The following is a 17,427-nucleotide window of genomic DNA, read 5'->3' on the forward strand; positions in this document are numbered from 1 at the left end:
GAATATAAAGGGACATTCCCTTCACGTGAGGTGAACTTGGTAGTTTGCCTAATATTAATCAGTAGATGAGTGGATGTGGCAACAATCAGTGAATGTAGTTAGTTTTCCCTTTCCTATCCGGCAGCTCGGCCAGCCGTTCTCCACAGGACCCGGTTTCAGGAGCTTCCTCTTCGGTGGAGTCTCAGACGTAGATGGGATATTGTTGGAAGCCCGTTCCTTCTCACCGACGGTCTCGGAGCGTCACGCCGCTACATTATGTACACTTACAGCACTTGCATAGAAAAATAAGTTTCTCAGCAGATGATTTTTTTTCTCATGTAAACCACAGTTATATCAAAAGAGAATTAATTTTCCATTTAAAAAAGCACAGTTAAAATGAACAAAATAGACACAAGTGGGACATTTTAGGATCTTTTCTACGTGGGAGCACCTCGTCGTGCAAACAGTAGGAGACGTTTAACACAAGACAAAAAAGTTAACTCAAGGAATGATTCTTTAGGGATTTCATCTTATTGGTGCAGCGTCGCACTAGCATTTTTAAGGTGTCAGATCTGGCAACAAAATAAAAACCTCAACCTCGACTTTGGGCCTCCTTTAAACCAGTGTTCAGCTTGTGTGGAAGTATGGACACGCTCCCGTTTGGTGAGCTACAAGCAGAGAATCTGAAGTATGTTGCTCAGTTGTTCAGGGCGTGCATAGCTGGGTCTTTTGGGGAACTTTGTGGAAATTTGAGATTGAAAATTTTGGAAAACTAGTCAAATGTGTGATTTTCCCTCCCATTGCAGGAATGTTCCACTGTGGAACGCGTTGAAGGTGGTGCTCAGGTGGTGAGGTTGGTTTAATCTTCTTCTCCTTCTCTGGGGGGCTGTGTGATTCGGCGGCCACCCCTCTTCCCGGCGGGGCCTTTGGGCTTGGAAAACGCCTGCTTATGTGCATGCTGTTTGGGATGCACCTCCTCATACATGAAGTCACCTGTCAGCTCGTCCCCATTTTCTATTTCCAGCTGCAAAATAGAAAAAATAGAGTAGATGGCATCAAGAGTTGTTGATGGTGACAAGTATGTCGCTGCCATTCATAAAACATCCCCCAAAACTAAACTGCTGATGCAAATGTTTAAAACCCTTCCCACAACTCCACATTCCTGTTTAGAGGGGTGTCTGTGGTTTATTCTAAACATAAATAACACCAAATGAAGGGAATTTTCCCAGAAATCCACCAGGATTGTCTTCATATGTCTGCTAAATAGCATTTCATATGAAAATGAATAAGTGTGAAAGTTTAATACTAAAATCTGTAGATTACTGCCATTTTTTAAATGGCAGTAATTCAAGTCAAAGTCATTTATTGTCATTTCTACCACATGTGCAGGACATACGGAGAAACGAAATTGAGTTTCAGCACACACAATTCAAAGATCAGACATACGTGGGTAAGACACATGACAAGAATTGGTGACTGCGGTCATTCGCAACATGAGTCGCGCTACCTTAATAGATAGATGAAAAGGGTGTTACATGAGGATAAGTGAGGGTAGGTAAAAAAAAAGGCATAGCAGAGTTAGCCCCAGCGGGGAGTAACTCTATTATACAAAAAAAAAAAAAAACTCCTTTAAACATGGAAGCACAAACAGCACAGATACAACATCAGAGTCCGATGGGGAGGCGGGGATGGGCGGGATCCTGAAGCCTCCAATGGGAGCTGCCACTGCGGCGCATCGACCAGCTGCAGACCAACAGGTGGGAGGGAGAAATAAGGACCAGAGAGCACACTGAAGTTTCCCACAGACGTCTCAATCTGAAGGAAGAGGGTGAAGGTCGGGACACAGCATCTGTCGGCATTCCTCCTTTCGTGGGGGTGTGTTGAGGGAGCCTTTAGAGGCTGCTATGGCGTCAGATAAGGATAAACATGACTTTGTTTAGGGCAGGCAGAGATAATTTTCCTCTCCGCCTTGGAGTCTCTGAGTGGTCATTCATGTCCACCAGTGAAGCCAATTTTACATTCTAAACATCCCCGCATCGTCCGGCGACCCTCTCCGAGATCAAATCCATCTTGCGTACTATCACAGGCAATGCCGCGAGGACATTGTCTAGCTAATTATCAGAATGGTTCCAACAGCAGATGGATGCACCAAAAGTGTTGTTTCATTATTAATGCCTTTAAATGCCCTAATGCGATTTCTTCTTCCTCAGTAAGTGAGGCAGCATCAGAGGTAACTGTAGAACCTCATCTGCGTTTGAACCGTTTTGATCCAGTTGAGCTTTCAGATTTATCAAAAATATTAGCTTCATCTAAACCTTCCACTTGCACTTTGGATCCAATCCCAACCAAATTATTTAAAGAAGCATTTCCTTTGGTTACTGCCCCCATTCTAGATATAATCAATCTATCCTTAGTAAATGGATACGTACCACAGGATTTTAAGTTGCTGTAATCAAACCTTTACTTAAGAAGCCTTCTCTGGATCCAGATAACCCAATGAATTATAGACCAATATCTAACCTTCCATTTTTATCCAAAGTCCTGGAGAAAATATTGGCCATCCAAGTATGTCAGCATTTAAACACTAATGCTCTGTTTGAGGAATTTCAGTCTGGCTTTAGAGAGTATCATAGCACTGAAACTGCATTAGTGAGAGTTACAAATGATATTCTCATGGCCTCAGATAAGAATCTTGTGTCTGTTCTAGTCTTGTTAGATCTCAGTGCTGCTTTTGACACAGTAGATCACAATGTTCTTTTAGAAAGACTTGAACATGTTGTAGGGATCAAAGGAACAGCGCTATGCTGGTTTAAATCCTACCTGTCTGATAGATGTCATTTTGTAAATGTACATGACAAATCTTCATACTCCAGGGTTACTTGTGGAGTACCACAGAGTTCAGTGCTTGGACCAATTCCTTTTACTATATATATATGCTCCCAATTGGTAAAATCATTAGACAGCATGGGATAAATTTCTACTGTTATGCTGACGATACTCAGTTATATCTATCCATTAACCCTGATGAACCTAATCGGTTGGGTAGATTACAGGCTTGTCTTGAGGACATAAAAAATTGGATGACTAAACTTTTTGCTTTTAAATCAAGACAAGACGGAAGTTCTCATCTTTGGACCAGAAATCCAGAAAAGGAAATTGCTTAGTCAATCACCTGACCTGAATGACATTAAATTAGTCTCCGAGAACAAAGTAAGGAACCTTGGTGTTATTTTTGACCAGGACATGCCATTCAAATCCCAGGTTAATCAGGTTTGTAGGATTTCCTTTTTCCACCTTCGGAATATTGCTAAGATTAGAATCATCCTTTTCAGGAGGGATGCTGAAAAACTAGTTCATGCATTTATTACATCAAGACTGGATTACTGTAATTCTTTACGCTCAGGAAGTCCACAGAATGTAGTTAAAAGTCTTCAGCTTGTCCAAAATGCTGCAGCTAGAGTTCTGATGAGAATTAAAAAGAGAGATCATATCTCTCCTGCCTTGGCTTCCCTACATTGGCTACCTGTTAAATTCAGAATAGATTTTAAGATCCTTTTTCTCACATATAAAGCTCTTAATAATCAAGCTCCATCATACATCAGTGATCTGATTGTTCCATACGTTCCTAACCAAGCACTTCACTCCCAGACTGCAGGTTTACTGGTGGTTCCCAGAATATCTAAAATTAGGATGGGAGGCAGATCTTTTAGTTATCAGTCTCCTCTCCTGTGGAATCAGCTCCCAGTCTTAGTCCATGAGGCAGACACCTTGTCTACTTTTAAGAATAGGCTCAAAACATTTTTATTTGATAGGGCCTATGGTTAAACTCTGATGTTAGCCTAGATCTGGACAAGTGTGGGAGTAGAGGGAGGTGGAGTGTCCAGTTGGTAAAGACGGCTCTCCCTTGCCCTGCCTCCAACATGCCTCCATCTAAAAAGGCTAGGTTATCCAGAGTTATCTCTGTAGTTGTGCTGCTATAGGCTTAGACTGCTGGAGGATACACTGACCACTTTTCACACTCTACTGCTTTCTTCTACAATCTGCTCTTTAACTGTATCATTTTCTGCTACTTCAGCTATTAACTTTATTTTTTCTCTAAGTGTTTTTCTCCCCAGAGGAAGCTACGGTGATGTTCTGCTGAGCTGTGGTGGCCTCATGGAGGAGGCCATCGTCTAGCTGCTAGCACACTGCTGCTAACCACTTAAACTTTCTCCCTCTCCTCATAATAACTTTTTGTTTCCTTGACGATGGATGTGCTACTACTAGTTTACCCGTTTAACAATAGATTCATTATGATAAATACAATAAGGTTTATCTCTCGCCATATATAATATTTACTAAGCAATCACGGTGTAACCATGGACACATTGCTTGGGGTGTGTGTGTGTGTGTGTGTGTGTGTGTGTGTGTGTGTGTGTGTGTGTGTGTGTGTGTGTGTGTGTGTGTGTGTGTGTGTGTGTCTGCTCTGTCTTCTCCATCACCAGTGAGTCGTGGTGGATGGCTGCTTATACTGATCCAGGAACCTCTGGAGGTTTCTTCCTGTTAAAAGGGAGTTTTCCTCTCCACTGTCGCTATATGCTTGCTTAGTATGACGATTGCTGTAAAGCAATTTGCTGGGTTCCTTATACAGGAAACATTATTTCTGAGTGGCTTAATGAACTGACCTGAATTGGAATGTTTATTATGTGAAGTGCCTTGAGACGACTCTTGTCGTGATTTGGCGCTATATAAATAAAATTGAATTGAATTGAAATACTAGAGTTCCATGTTAATGACAGTGTCATGTGGAACAGATGGTGGTGTGAAGAACTGCACTTCGGCTTCCACTAAAGATGTTCTGGGAAATTTCTGGGAGAAGGAAGGTGAGAGGGAAAATTCTCTGTCTTGGCCCTCTCAGCCATTGTGTCTTCATACAAAATCGCTCCTTCAGGACTTTGATAAGACATCAGCATATTTCCACCGTTTCCATGTTGAGTGATGTTGGTGATCAGCACCAAAAGGCCACAAGTACTTATAACATTAAAAGTTTTATTCTAGCAAAGTAAACTACAATTTCATCCATCGAGGGGGATGGGGAGAGCGTATGTGTGATGTTCAATGGCCAGAAAAAGTGCAGTTTTTCACACCGCTTGGTGAAACAACAAAGCACAGCGAATTACAGTGTTGTGGAGAGATTTCTGTCGCGTTTTTGGTGTTGGGAGTTTAGATACTGATGAGTTAAAGCTGCATCAATGCTGCTTATTTTCTTTTCCTTCCATTCTGATTCACAAACTCGTCCAAAGTTCCAGTTTAACAAATGCTGATTGTTTGACGCCTGTCGATGTCCTTTCCTACAAAGTTACAACCAATCAGCGTGAGCCAACCACCGGTCCTGCCCAGTCCAGCTTTTCCCAGTACATATTCCTGTTCAGCTACACCAGAAAATGCTCCTTTTGGGCCAAGCCTGGTGTAATGAAGACACCCACAAACCACACAGGTCTGGTGAAGTTACCTGGAAGTTCTGATAGTGAGAGAGACTTATTTTTTCTATAATGAAGTTAATAACGCTTTGAAATTTAGGAGACAGCAGCTGATTAAAGACACTGGGCTCTTCTGGACTAGCAGTTAGCTCAAAAGTCCTGAAAAATGTAAACTCCATGTTAGTGGGTAAGGATTTAAAACGTTTACCTAGAAACTCACATCAGAAGGTCCTGAAACAACTCATGACTTAACCACTGATTGTACCACTGATTGTAGTTTAACACTCACCTCATGAATCTATTTGCTAAAATAATTCAAAAATTCTTTAGTATCAAGCTATATACAGTAAATAAAACATCTGATTTGGTAAATGAGTTCCCAACAACGTCCACTATAAAACATAAACATCACCTCTGCGTCACACTTAACCTTTGTGCTGTTATATCATCTTTATTTCTCACCTTTTTCTCAACTTCAAGCTTGAGTTTGTCCTCCACCATGTCGATGAGGTTATTTTTGCAGCTGGAGTACAGCATCCTCTCTCGGATGCTGCACTTGTACCCGGGCATAGAATAAATGAAGACTACAACAGAAGCATAAACCAACAACCCAGATGAGCAGATGTGCCTTTGACAACATCAAACGAGCTTTTCATCATAAGTCACACGTAGTGACCCTCACCTGTGGACTCCAGGTAGTCCCCTTCATGGGAGTGTTTGTACAGGAAGAAGTGGTAACGGGGAGAATCTTTGGGGATTCTCTTTGGCAGATCTCTCAGCTCTGTCGGCTCAGTGCTGCACAAGCAGATCACCTCATCTTCTATTTTCTGTTGACAGGAAGCAGAATTCTCAACGCAGGCAAAACGTGACTACTGTCTCCACCCTATGCAAGGATATGCATTAGTAAGAGTTAATAATTAATGACCTAAAGGTCCAAGGTTCCTCTGCATGATCAGATTCTGTAGAACTATAACATGGCATTCTAAAAGGTTCTTAATCAGCATTTTTAAACAACAAAAAATGCTAACAGAAATAAAGCTTCATAATATCCCAAAGATGTAGCTAGAAATTGTGATGAATCCACATTCTTCACCCCTCTCATTCTATTCCGTCCCCAACAACAGCACTGAGTGGACTTCAGCATCTCAGCTAGGTCCGGGCATCGAAGACAATGATAAATATAAATAAAAATAAACCCGCACTTGGTTAGCGCCCTTCAGTCAGAGGACTCCAAAGCGCTTTACACTACAGTGTGTCATTCATCCATTCACACACTGATGGTGATGAGCTACACTGTAGCCACAGCTGCCCTGGGGCTCACTGACAGGACACAGGAGCCACCGGCCCCTCCGACCACCACCAGCAGGTAAGCCGGGTTAAGAGTCCTGCCCAAGGACACATCAGCAGAATTCTCTTCTGGGAGCTGGGATCGATCCTACAACCGTCTGATTATCAGACAACCCGCTCTACCTCCTGAGCTACTGCTGATAGTAAAGAGTCCGGAACAAATAAAAAACAGGAAGATGAACCTAAAACAGTCATTTACTGGACTTTTTTATACTCCATTACGTCAGATTCATCTTGTGAGGATTCAAATGTCCTGGATGACCGAGAAGCTACACCAGTAAGGTAACCATGTTAGAATAGTAAACAAACTTTTGTTTTTATCGTCGGGACAAGATCTCTTATTGTATAGAAACCAAGTTGTTTTACCAGAAAACAAAGCCTCTATTATTCCTTTGCACTGATCTAATCTGGTGCCATGAGCTCTCCACTCTGAATTTTAATGAGGACAAAGAAACAAAGGCTTTTGGGGGTAAAATGTCTAATGCTTTGTGTCTAGGGCTGCACGATATTAGGAAAACCTGCAATATTCGATAACAATGATTAATATTGCTATGACGATATTACTTGCGGTAAATAAACACTTAACTCAGGAACAAAATTAATCAAAAACAAAGAAATTAAAAATAAATCATAAAAGTAAGAAAAGCTAAAGATGTGTGGAAAAGGAAAAAGAAAAAGAAAAGGCAATCAGTGGATCCCGGGAAAAGCAGAATCAGCAAAAAGAGCAGAACTAAGCTAGCTCAGGTGTTTGCTAACCATCTAAATGAAGTGCCGTCTGCCTCGGGGGCGGGACTCTGACCTACGAGAACCCATTCGATTGGCCAAATGGGTGAAGAGCTCTATTTGATTTGTTGGGAAAAAAAAAAAAAAAAACATGATACTTCGTTTGATTGACAGAATGCATCATGTGTGCAAACATTTGAGCGATATTTATCTGTTCTTTGCGATATGCATATTGTGCATGCTGATATCGCGATAACGATATATTTACGATATATTGTGCAGCCCTATTTGTGTCCATCTACAAAATGGCTCACCCACAATCTCTCCAACAGGATAATATTGTTTCCTTTAAAGTCCAGCAGTCACATTCAGATCCACTTTCCTAGAACTCACCAGTTGTACATAGTTGATTTTCTTGTCCCTAAAATGTACAAGAGCCTCAGCAGCTGCTTTGTTGATGGGGAAGGCCACTCCCTGCAGAGTCTGCTGCTTCGTGTCCACACTGATGTCCGTCTGGACCTGAACGCACCACAGAGACACCAAAAGAAAACCAGGTCGTGTTACTGTCACACATCATTCATGTTGGTACGAGGTCGCCTGAAAGCAGAGGTGTTTGGCCTGAAAGCCAAAGTGTGATGATTACAGATGAGGTGCTTGCATCTGAAGTGACGAGACGTGTCCAGGAAATCACCAGAAGAGCTGGAAATTCTGGGGGGATTACACCGATGTTGGATCTATTTTTAGACATCTGTTTACCACAAAAAGAAACACGAGCCTCAGATACAGCTGGCTCACACACCAAGAGACTGCAGGTTTCTTTCATCCATCAGCTCAGTTAAAAAGGAGGCAGCCTCCAAAGGACGACGTTTAATAAATAATCCAAAACTTGTTTTTTATCTTCGAGGCACAGATTAACGGTAAATTATCTTCTCTAAACAGCTGGCCAAATGGAGCCGCCGGAAAGTTCACTTCCCTTTTCACTGTGCTGCTTTCACGTGGCCGTACGCTAACCGCACTGCTCAAAGTGATACTTTATATGGTATAAAAGCTCCTGTTTGTGTGGCAGACGGAAAAGGCAGCAATTAGAAAATGACTGTTGCTCAGAGAAGACGGGCTTTACTTGGGCTTATCCCTTAACTTCTGAGAGTGAAGCTTCTGAAGCCTTCTTTCTGTGGTGTTTGGTGCTGCATGAAAACCATTCATGTCAGCAGTGTTTTGGTAACAACAGAAGCGGGGAAGAGATTTCACATTACAGCGCTGCACTTCCGTATCACAACAAAGGCAAAGCACCTGTTCCCAGTGCACAATCACTGCCTAAACGCTCAGCTTCCACATTTACATGCAGATTTGGTGATTGTAATTTATGTTTTAAACCATAAAGAACTTTGCTTCATCCAAATCAGACAAAACGAGATCTACCATTGGCCTTTTTATAGATGCGCGGGTGTGAGCTGTATGGAGCGGATGGATTCATCTCTGACATCATCTTGTTTCGAAACATCAGCATCTCTGCAGGCGCCGCTGCTGCTGACCTCGTCCTATTGAGAGGGTGTGCCGCTGGCTCCCAGCCCGCGTTCTGGTGGGATTTCCATCTCACACACTGGAGATGTGATTAAAAGGAATGCAGCTGCAGGCTGAGCTAAGCCATTTCTCCTCTACCATCTTAGCGTAAAGACGATGAAGTGCTGCTCCGTTGCAGAATAGAGCACAAGTCTAAACCACAGCCAGTGGGGTGCGTGTGTGTGCGCGTGTGTGTGTGTACGGCTACTTTGCGGTGTTCTGGCTGAAATCTGCATTGCTTCTCTGTGATTACCTCATTGAGTTTGATCTGCCTCAGTTCCTCCTCTGCAGCAGTGAGGGGCAAAGGAGCCGCCTGTGAGGTCAGGTGCTTCCTGTAACCATGGAGGTTCAGCTCCTCCTGGAGATGAAGCAGATCAACAACAACATGACTGACCTGGTCCTAAAAACACCGACACTTCTGAACTTTGAGGATTAAAAAGAAAACATTCCACTTCACTTAACATGCAGCTATGTCACAAACCTTTGTGGTGCCGAAGAGCTCATCCTTGATGTGGCCTCCTCCAAACTCTTTCTTCAGTGTTGCTCTGGTAGCAGCATATAGCATTTTATGTCGCACCTGTAGAGAAATAGAATATAAACAAGTGGCTGAAGACAACATTTCTTTCTATTTCCAATGTTTGATTTAGTGTTTATTATAGTTTCTGACAGAAGAATAAAGAAATCCTTTTTAACTATTTGAAGTGTTTCTATGTGCGATACCTTCCTGATTGTTGTCTGTTGTGAGAATTATTTGAATTCCATAAAGGCACACTTAGAAGTTTTAGCTTGCTTTTAGCACCAACTAGAGTCTGTTATTAACTCACTATCGTAAAAGTGAGAGTGAAACTGAACTCCTCGCTGTGCGGTCGTCTTTTTAACACATTAATCTAACTGCTGAGATGTCTCCTCAGCCTTCATTAGCTGTGTTCATGATTTTAAAAACGTGCTGGCAGCAGCCTGCAGCGACAGGCAGGTTAGATCTTCTTTACCGAGTCAAACAGGGACCGAACCGGCACTCTGAAGTTGCAAGTACGGTATTCTGGCCACAGAGGGCTGTGGGGGTCTGAGTGACATTTTGTTAACCTGTAAAGGGTCGTCTTAGCACATACTGGCTCAAGAACATTTTTTTATATGAAAAATTGCATAGTACAGCTTTTAAGACTGGTGATTGGTGAGATGTCATCGAGAACAAGTGCAGCCAAGACCAGCGTGTGGTCTTGTTGACTCTAAACAGCTTATATATATATATATATATATATATATATATATATATATATATATATATATATATATAAATGTTTTTAATATAAACAAGGGATGTTATGATTTCCACCTGTTTTACTGTTTTGACCTGCTGATACAGATTTTAACATGATATAGATCACAATAAAGGAGAGACGATATGATGGGTCACGATACTGAATTCTAGATGATGTTTACAACTTTAAACTTTGGCAAATTCAGTTCAGAAGCTTCCAAGACATTCAGACTTATGGTGAGAACATACTGTCAGAATGAAGGTGGCAAATACTGCTGCCCCCTAGCAGTCAGAGTTTGAATTGCACCATACAAAATAAAGTAATTGTTTGCATGTAAATTTTCTTTTAAAACAAAATCTATTGACTGATTTTAAAAATGGATTCAGTATCATAAAACAAAATATCACGATATATCAGTGTATCAAGATTTTCTTAAATCTCTCTTTTGAACGATTCGGACGTATTCTAAAGAACTTTAGAATGCCTTCTTCAAACACTTCTGATTATCTTAACAAGTAAAAACGTCCACATGTAGATCCGTTTTTGATAGAGTACCTTAGCATTCAGCAGTGGCATAAGATGCAAACACACTGCGGTTGACGGCTAAACGCGAGGAGTCTGTGAGGAAATGATCTTGGTCCCACTAAAAGGCACTGACCGCATTAAGGTACTCGTCTATCCTCAAGAACATCGTTGAAGTTAGCAATTCAGACTCTTCATTGATTTTAAACAGCCTTCTTTCCTGCAGTAAAACAACGAGCTCCCAATATTTTCTTAATTATTTCTATGATCCAAGGCTTCGACATAGATAGGATCATCTTAAGTGGGAAAAAGGCCAGTCCAGCTGAGGTTGCAGCGGCATGCATGCAAACACTGGTTCTGAAATTATTTAGCAACTTCTAGACAAGCCTGAACCTGATGCAGAATGCTCTGAGCTGGGGGTGGGAATGTTAGGATGAGTCGTATGACTCAGAATGGAAATCTTAGCTCAGTTCTGACCTGATTGAAAGCTACGAACATCCTTCTGATCTTTGGTGTCTTCCTGCTACATTTCTCTTTTCACTGCTACAGAAACCACTTTTGTTTATTTGTCAGGCCTTCTCTGGGGAAGCCTCTTCCAAGTTGTTTGTCAAGTTTCAATGAAACCAAACAATAACAGGCAGTGACTATTTAGCCAGGTTTTCGTAAAAAACCAGAAACAGTTTTAAATCGCTGTATTTGGCCGGATCTCTAATCTGAATGCAGAAAATGAGTGGTGCTGGAGGAAGCTTTGAAGCAAAGTGCTGAATCATTTAGGAAGTATGATTTAGCCATCTTAAGTTTTCAAAAGTTTGCTAAGAAGGTATGAAAGCACATAAAGACTAGCTGCTTTGATGTGGTGGGCCTCACCCACGTGAAAACACCACAAAAGATGGAGAGCTATTCATTAAAGCCCTTTTTGGGCAAAGTTTCCTTACAGCAGAGTGGTCCGGTGACCAGGCCAGAAGGATCCATTCGTAGCCCTGGTTGTTAATGGAGTCCAGCCGGTACAGAATATAACAGGGTAAACCATCCTCCAGCAGCGGCAGCACTAAGGAATCATATTCCTGGTCCCACGTCTTTGATGATTTCCTGGTGCTGCCTAGAACCAGCTGCTCTGGAAACCAGATGTGTGCAAACTAAAATGTCAGTGATGCACAGATTTGTCATGCAGGCATTTCTAATGTCAGGAGTTTTGCAAATGTTTATGCAAATGCAAAGTTTTAATGGTTCTTGGCAGACAGAGGTGTAAACAAAGCTTACCATCCTCAATGACGATCTTAAGGGCTCGATACCGGTCTCCGGTTTTGGCAATGGCAAAGATTTCCTTCACATCATTACCCGCTGAGAAAGAAAGACATTAAACATGGTCTGAAATTGTTTTTAAACAAACACAGCTCTTGGATAGGAGAGGGACGGGTATTTAAGAGCTGCTGCAGCAAATATTTCACTCACAGCTTCTAGAGTTGGTAAGAAGGGCTTAAAAATACTAATTTCCTTTCCTAAAGACCTGAAACTAACTTCCTCTCATTTGCATATTTTGTAAATAAAAACAGTCATTTGTGAATGCACACAGACCAGCACAAGGCTGCGCCTGATTTACAATGTTTTGTAACATTATAACAAAAGTTATTGCCACCGTCAATAACCTGTCAGTGTGACAGGTTGGTTAAAGAAGAAGGCGTTGCCCATCCATCAGAACTAAAACTAGCTTTACAGGTCTCCAGTTTGATGTTAAAAAAACTCTAAATACAAGTGACATTTAAAACAGAGCAAATAAAAGGTTTTGAAAAACAAGCCCGCTTCTGAAATGCCTCATAAACCGGCAAAGAGACGCTTAGATTCATCCCAAAGGGTCCAAACCATCGACATATATACAAAACTGTCCAAACAGTCCAACAGGGTCCAAACTGAGCATGAGCGCTGACACAAATCACAGTAGCACGGAGCTAACTTGTTAAAGGCTAGCTAAACTTAGCGCAAAATCACAGTAGCACGGAGCGAACTTGCTAAAAGCTAGCTAATTTAGCGCAAAATCACAGTAGCACGGAGCTAACTCGCTAAAGGCTAGCTAACTTAGCGCAAGCTTCTGGATGCAAGCGCTCAAAAGTAATCCTGTTAAATACACATTAATTCAGGAAAGTCGATAAAACCACGAGTACTGGCAGCATAACGATAGTTGCGCACCTTGAATGCCCGTTTGATGTGACATAGTGTCTTTCGGACTGAGACGACCGGAGCAGCTGATCTGGCGAAGCCGGAGAAGAGAAACAGGAAGTAGACTACAGCGACCGGACCCGCCCCAAACCCGTGACCTCACGTTCCCTTCAAGATGAAATAAAATACGTGGCGAAAGTGTTTTTATGCTAATCATGATTTAAGAGTTTTATTTCATTATTTTTTGAGAGATTTCAGCCTCATGACAACAAATCATAGTTGGCATGAAACTGGGTCACATCTGGCAGCCAGTGGATTACTGTCCAGGCTCTTTGTGCCTTCTCTTCATCCTTCTTAAACGAATGCATTTTGTGTTATCCCATCATTAGCAGAAGGAATCTCAGCTCTGCATCAAGCAGATCAACCACCAGTAAAGACATAAAGGAAAGGGCAGGTAGACCTACACACTAACCCTAGCCCTAATGCAACTTTTCAATCTATGATCTCAGGACTCAATGCTCTGACACTTTATAACACATTCATATATATACATATATATATGTATATATATGATATTTCCATCATGTTCCTATGAACATATTATCATATTATATATGATATTTCCCATATACATATGTCCTACACACTAACCCTAGCCCTAATGCAACTTTTCAATCTATGATCTCAGGACTCAATGCTCTGACACTTTATAACACATTCATATATTCATATATATATATATATATATATATATATATATATATATATATATATATATATATATATATATATATATATATATATATATATAATGTCATTTACATTTTTAATAATACAAGCGTGACATTTACATAATGTTGTGTAATTATCCCAGTCCTGTAAAATATAGTTTATCTAGGCCTATGTGATATGAATGAATGAATGTTTTTATTGTCACTGTACAAGGTACAGTGAGGTTGTTATCATGCATAAACTGTCCGACTAACATTTTTATTCCAAGATTAGTAATAATATTTTGAGACTAATGTATAGCCTGATAATAATTATTAGGTTACTGCCCTTGCAACCTGAACTGAGTGGAAGACAATGGATGGATGGGCAGATATTATTGTTTTTGTTGTTATTATTATTATTATTATTATTATTATTATTATTATTATTATTATTAGTAGTAGTAGTAGTAGTAGTAGTAGTAGTAGTAGTAGTAGTAGTAGTAATGTTAAAAATAATGATGAAATGTCTAAACGGGCATAAATTATACCTACTTATAGCGCCACAATAACTTTTTTATGTTTGCTCAAAGAATTTTACAAGAAAACGATTATTTTGAAAAAAAAAAAAGAAATCTTAAGACACCCAACTAAATAAAAATAAACAGTAAATTTATTGTTTTTCCTATGTTATTATTATTATTATTATTATTATTATTATTTTATTTATTTTTTATAATTATTATTATTTTACATTTAGGCTATTTTTAAGTAATGTAATGTCTCTAACCAATACCCCAACATGTTGTTTTTATAAGACATATTTTCAAAGAGTGTGTAGCCTATTAATATCACAATAGAAAACCGTTCAAAGTGTTTTTAGACCATAACACGTCCCATAAAAATGCACACTTTGTTTAAACGACTTAGGTTTTAATGCACACTTTTAAAATCTTTTATTTCATCGCTCTTTAACCCAGAGGTCGACTTTATTTTGAAAAGCTGGAAACAGTACAGCTTCGTTGGTTTTAACTTGACGCCAGTGAGTTAACGTGTTGGATCATTTAGCTTTAAAATGATGCTGAGCGCGCTGTGTGGACCCAACCATCTCCATCCAGTTTCCAGCAGCACCACCAGCTTCCTCTGGTCCCTCAGTGACAGCTCCACCGGGTCAGGACGCGAGGTGGAGTCGCCGTCTGGTCTAGTCCGGTCCGTCCGTGTCCGGCAGGGGGGTACTGGGGACATGACAGGGGATTTAGGGGACTGTCGTGCTCTGACAACAGGTCGCATGGATAATCCCTGATCTACAAGCCCATCGTGGCGCCTCCTGCTTTGGATGATCGCCTGGATGTGGCTGCAGAATTACGTCGGAGCAGGGCGCGTAGTTCTGGCTGTCGACTGAAGCGAAAACGACGTGGAGCAGGTGCGTTGATGCTGATGATGGGATGAACAAATAATACCGACTCCCAGAATTCCTGTTGCCCCACATCACTGGGTGCATTGACATTTAAGTTGTAAATCAGTGCAAGCCTGCAGTGTTATCCGTGATATGGAGGGTGGGTTAGATGGCATTTGAAGTGCATTTGGCGTCTACCCAGGAGATGAATGGACTTATCTCTCAGCAGAATTTGCCAGATTTGGATGAAAGTAGGTGATCCGTCTAGTGTGCAGTGTTGCCTGCTGCACTTAGAAGCTTTTGGCAAGCCAAATTCAATTTCTAAGGTCAGAGATTATAATAGAATAGAATAGAATAGAATAGAATAGAATAGATTTTATTATTCCCACATATACTCACTCCTCAAGGCAGGACATAGACTTACAGAATAAGAAAGAAGAAAATTATTAATAATAATAATAATAATAATAATAATAATAATAATAACACAGTCACAACAATAGATAATAAATACCATCATACATATTTCTATAGAACTAGATTTTACTCTATACCTAGGGCAGCAGTAGCTCAGGAGGTAGAGCGGGTTGTCCAGTAATCAGAATGTTGCAGGTTCAATCCTGGCTCTGATCAGAGAATGCTGCTGTTGTGTCCTTGGGCAAGACACTTAACCCGCCTTGCCTACTAGTGGTGGTCGGAGGGACCGGTGCCACCAGTGTTCGGCAGGCCTCGCCTGTGTCAGTGCGCCCTAGGGCAGCTGCAGCTACATTGTAGCTCATCCCCACAGTGTGTGAATGTGTGGATGATTTTGTTGTGAAGTGCCTTGGGGGGTTTGTAGAACCCTAAGAAGGCACTAAAAAAATGCAGGCCATTTACTACCTGAGACTGGGTGTTCTCGAGTCCTGATGCAATGGACATTATTTTGGTTCTAGTCATTGGCTAGGAGGCAACATTTCCAAATTAGTAGACATAGTATCACCCAAGGTGGCGTTTAATGACAAGACAACCTCGGTGCAGGTGTAATTCAATATCTACCCGGGTGTTCTTCTGTGACAGTGCTATTTCCAGAGCCGTTACCTCATTCCACATTTCCGCTGTGGGGTATTTTAGGAAAATATGTCAAAGCAGTGAGCTTGTTTAGGAAGTCCAGGCTACAGCAAGACAGCTATGGAGAAATACAGACTGGAGCATAAGGAAGGATAGGGGTTAAATTCTGAAATATGAGGGGAATTGGCAGAAGGGCTTTTGAAGCGATGCTTGACAGGCCTTACCTAATAGCTTTACGGTAATTGTATTTTACGAGAACACAGATCTGACAGGATAAGCCTTTAAAAGCCTACGACATACATTATAGCTCTTTGGATTTTTCCATCCTCAGGTAAAAACTCCTTTCAGTGACTCACATTGAAGGTTTATCTTTGAACATTTTGTGTTGATTTCTGTGCTGGTGCCATGATTGTAGATAGTCAAGACAAAAAAGCACATTTTGTTTTCAGTGTTCTTTATAAACTGATTAGCTTGAAGTGAGAGGAATCTTTTTCCACACACTCTGACTGATGGTCAGATACCTAATCTGAACCCGAGGGAGGCTTTCTCTTTAATCCAGCCTTCTGATTTGATTGTAATTTAATCTGACTGAAAGATACACTTTCTCTCTCTCTCTGTGGTTTTTAGGTGTTGCGGTGCTGAGGGGCGGGAGTGCTCAACATGATGGAAATAGATAACTGTTTTCGCTACTACTTCCAGCACCCGTGGTCACGTCTGATTGTGGCCTACCTCGTCACCTTCTTCAACTTCCTCATCTTTGCCGAGGACCCTGTCTCCCACAGTCAGACGGAAGCCCACATCATCGTGGTGGGCAACTGCTTCTCCTTCCTGTTCAACAAGTACCCGGGCCTCGGCTGGAATATCCTGAAAGTAATATGCTGGACACTTGCTATTATTACTGGCCTAGTAGCTGGGAAGTTTATATTCCACCGCCGGCTCTTTGGTAAGTCATGCACACTGGAATGTGCAGAACAATGGCTCTAATCTGGAAGGGGAATTATTTTCTGGGTTTCCCTTGTTGTAGCTGTTGGTCAGAAGCACCTTATAATGTCATTCCTGAAATGTGATGACGTTAAATATAAATTTAATTTCCTAATCAGTCCTTTCGCATTTGAGCAGTTTTTCTTAACATCTGCCGTTCAGACTGTTGAATTCTGCTATTGATAGGACTCGCTACCAGCCATGACGTTTCTACCACTATGGTAGGAAACATTTTGTATGTTAGGGATGAAGCTGGCTGTGACAACATTAGATTCTTTATGCTGGACTTC

At 41.1% G+C, this 17,427-nt stretch overlaps 2 protein-coding genes across 4 annotated transcripts in view; one reads left to right on the forward strand and one right to left on the reverse strand.

Moving 5' to 3' along the window:
• Positions 1 to 120: 120 nt before the first annotated feature.
• twf1a (twinfilin actin-binding protein 1a) lies at positions 121 to 13,168 on the reverse strand. The gene is made up of 9 exons (XM_015964073.3): positions 13,034 to 13,168; positions 12,110 to 12,190; positions 11,785 to 11,963; positions 9,550 to 9,645; positions 9,322 to 9,426; positions 7,902 to 8,027; positions 6,121 to 6,265; positions 5,901 to 6,022; positions 121 to 1,003 (listed from the first exon to the last, which is right to left on the reverse strand). Exons 1-9 carry the CDS (start codon positions 13,056 to 13,058, stop codon positions 839 to 841), a joined length of 1,044 nt encoding a protein of 347 aa, XP_015819559.1. The 5' UTR covers positions 13,059 to 13,168; the 3' UTR covers positions 121 to 838.
• A 1,800-nt stretch (positions 13,169 to 14,968) lies between these two features.
• tmem117 (transmembrane protein 117) overlaps positions 14,969 to 17,427 on the forward strand; it is a 62,894-nt gene continuing 60,435 nt past the window's right edge. The window contains exons 1-2 of one of the 3 annotated variants that reach the window (XM_054732880.2): positions 14,969 to 15,136; positions 16,784 to 17,099. In XM_054732880.2, the coding sequence (XP_054588855.1) occupies positions 16,817 to 17,099 (283 nt within the window). In that variant the 5' untranslated portion in view covers positions 14,969 to 15,136; positions 16,784 to 16,816. Of the gene's footprint in view, positions 15,137 to 16,263; positions 16,488 to 16,783; positions 17,100 to 17,427 lie in introns of those variants that run through there. The other 2 variants (XM_054732881.2, XM_070550309.1) reach the window with 2 other exon arrangements.

The sequence above is a fragment of the Nothobranchius furzeri genome, chromosome 4 (genome assembly GCF_043380555.1).
Source record: "Nothobranchius furzeri strain GRZ-AD chromosome 4, NfurGRZ-RIMD1, whole genome shotgun sequence".
Classification (NCBI taxonomy): Eukaryota; Metazoa; Chordata; class Actinopteri; order Cyprinodontiformes; family Nothobranchiidae; genus Nothobranchius; species Nothobranchius furzeri.

What these genes read in the sequence shown, in the direction of transcription:
- twf1a (XM_015964073.3), bottom strand. Translation starts at nt 13,058, where the DNA reads ATGTCACATCAAACGGGCATTCAAG. An exon ending in GGTCACCGGACCACTCTGCT is followed by an intron (nt 9,646 to 11,784) that starts GTAAGGAAACTT and finishes ATTTCTCTACAG; the next exon opens with GTGCGACATAAAATGCTATA. An exon ending in GGACTACCTGGAGTCCACAG is followed by an intron (nt 6,023 to 6,120) that starts GTGAGGGTCACT and finishes CTTCTGTTGTAG; the next exon opens with TCTTCATTTATTCTATGCCC.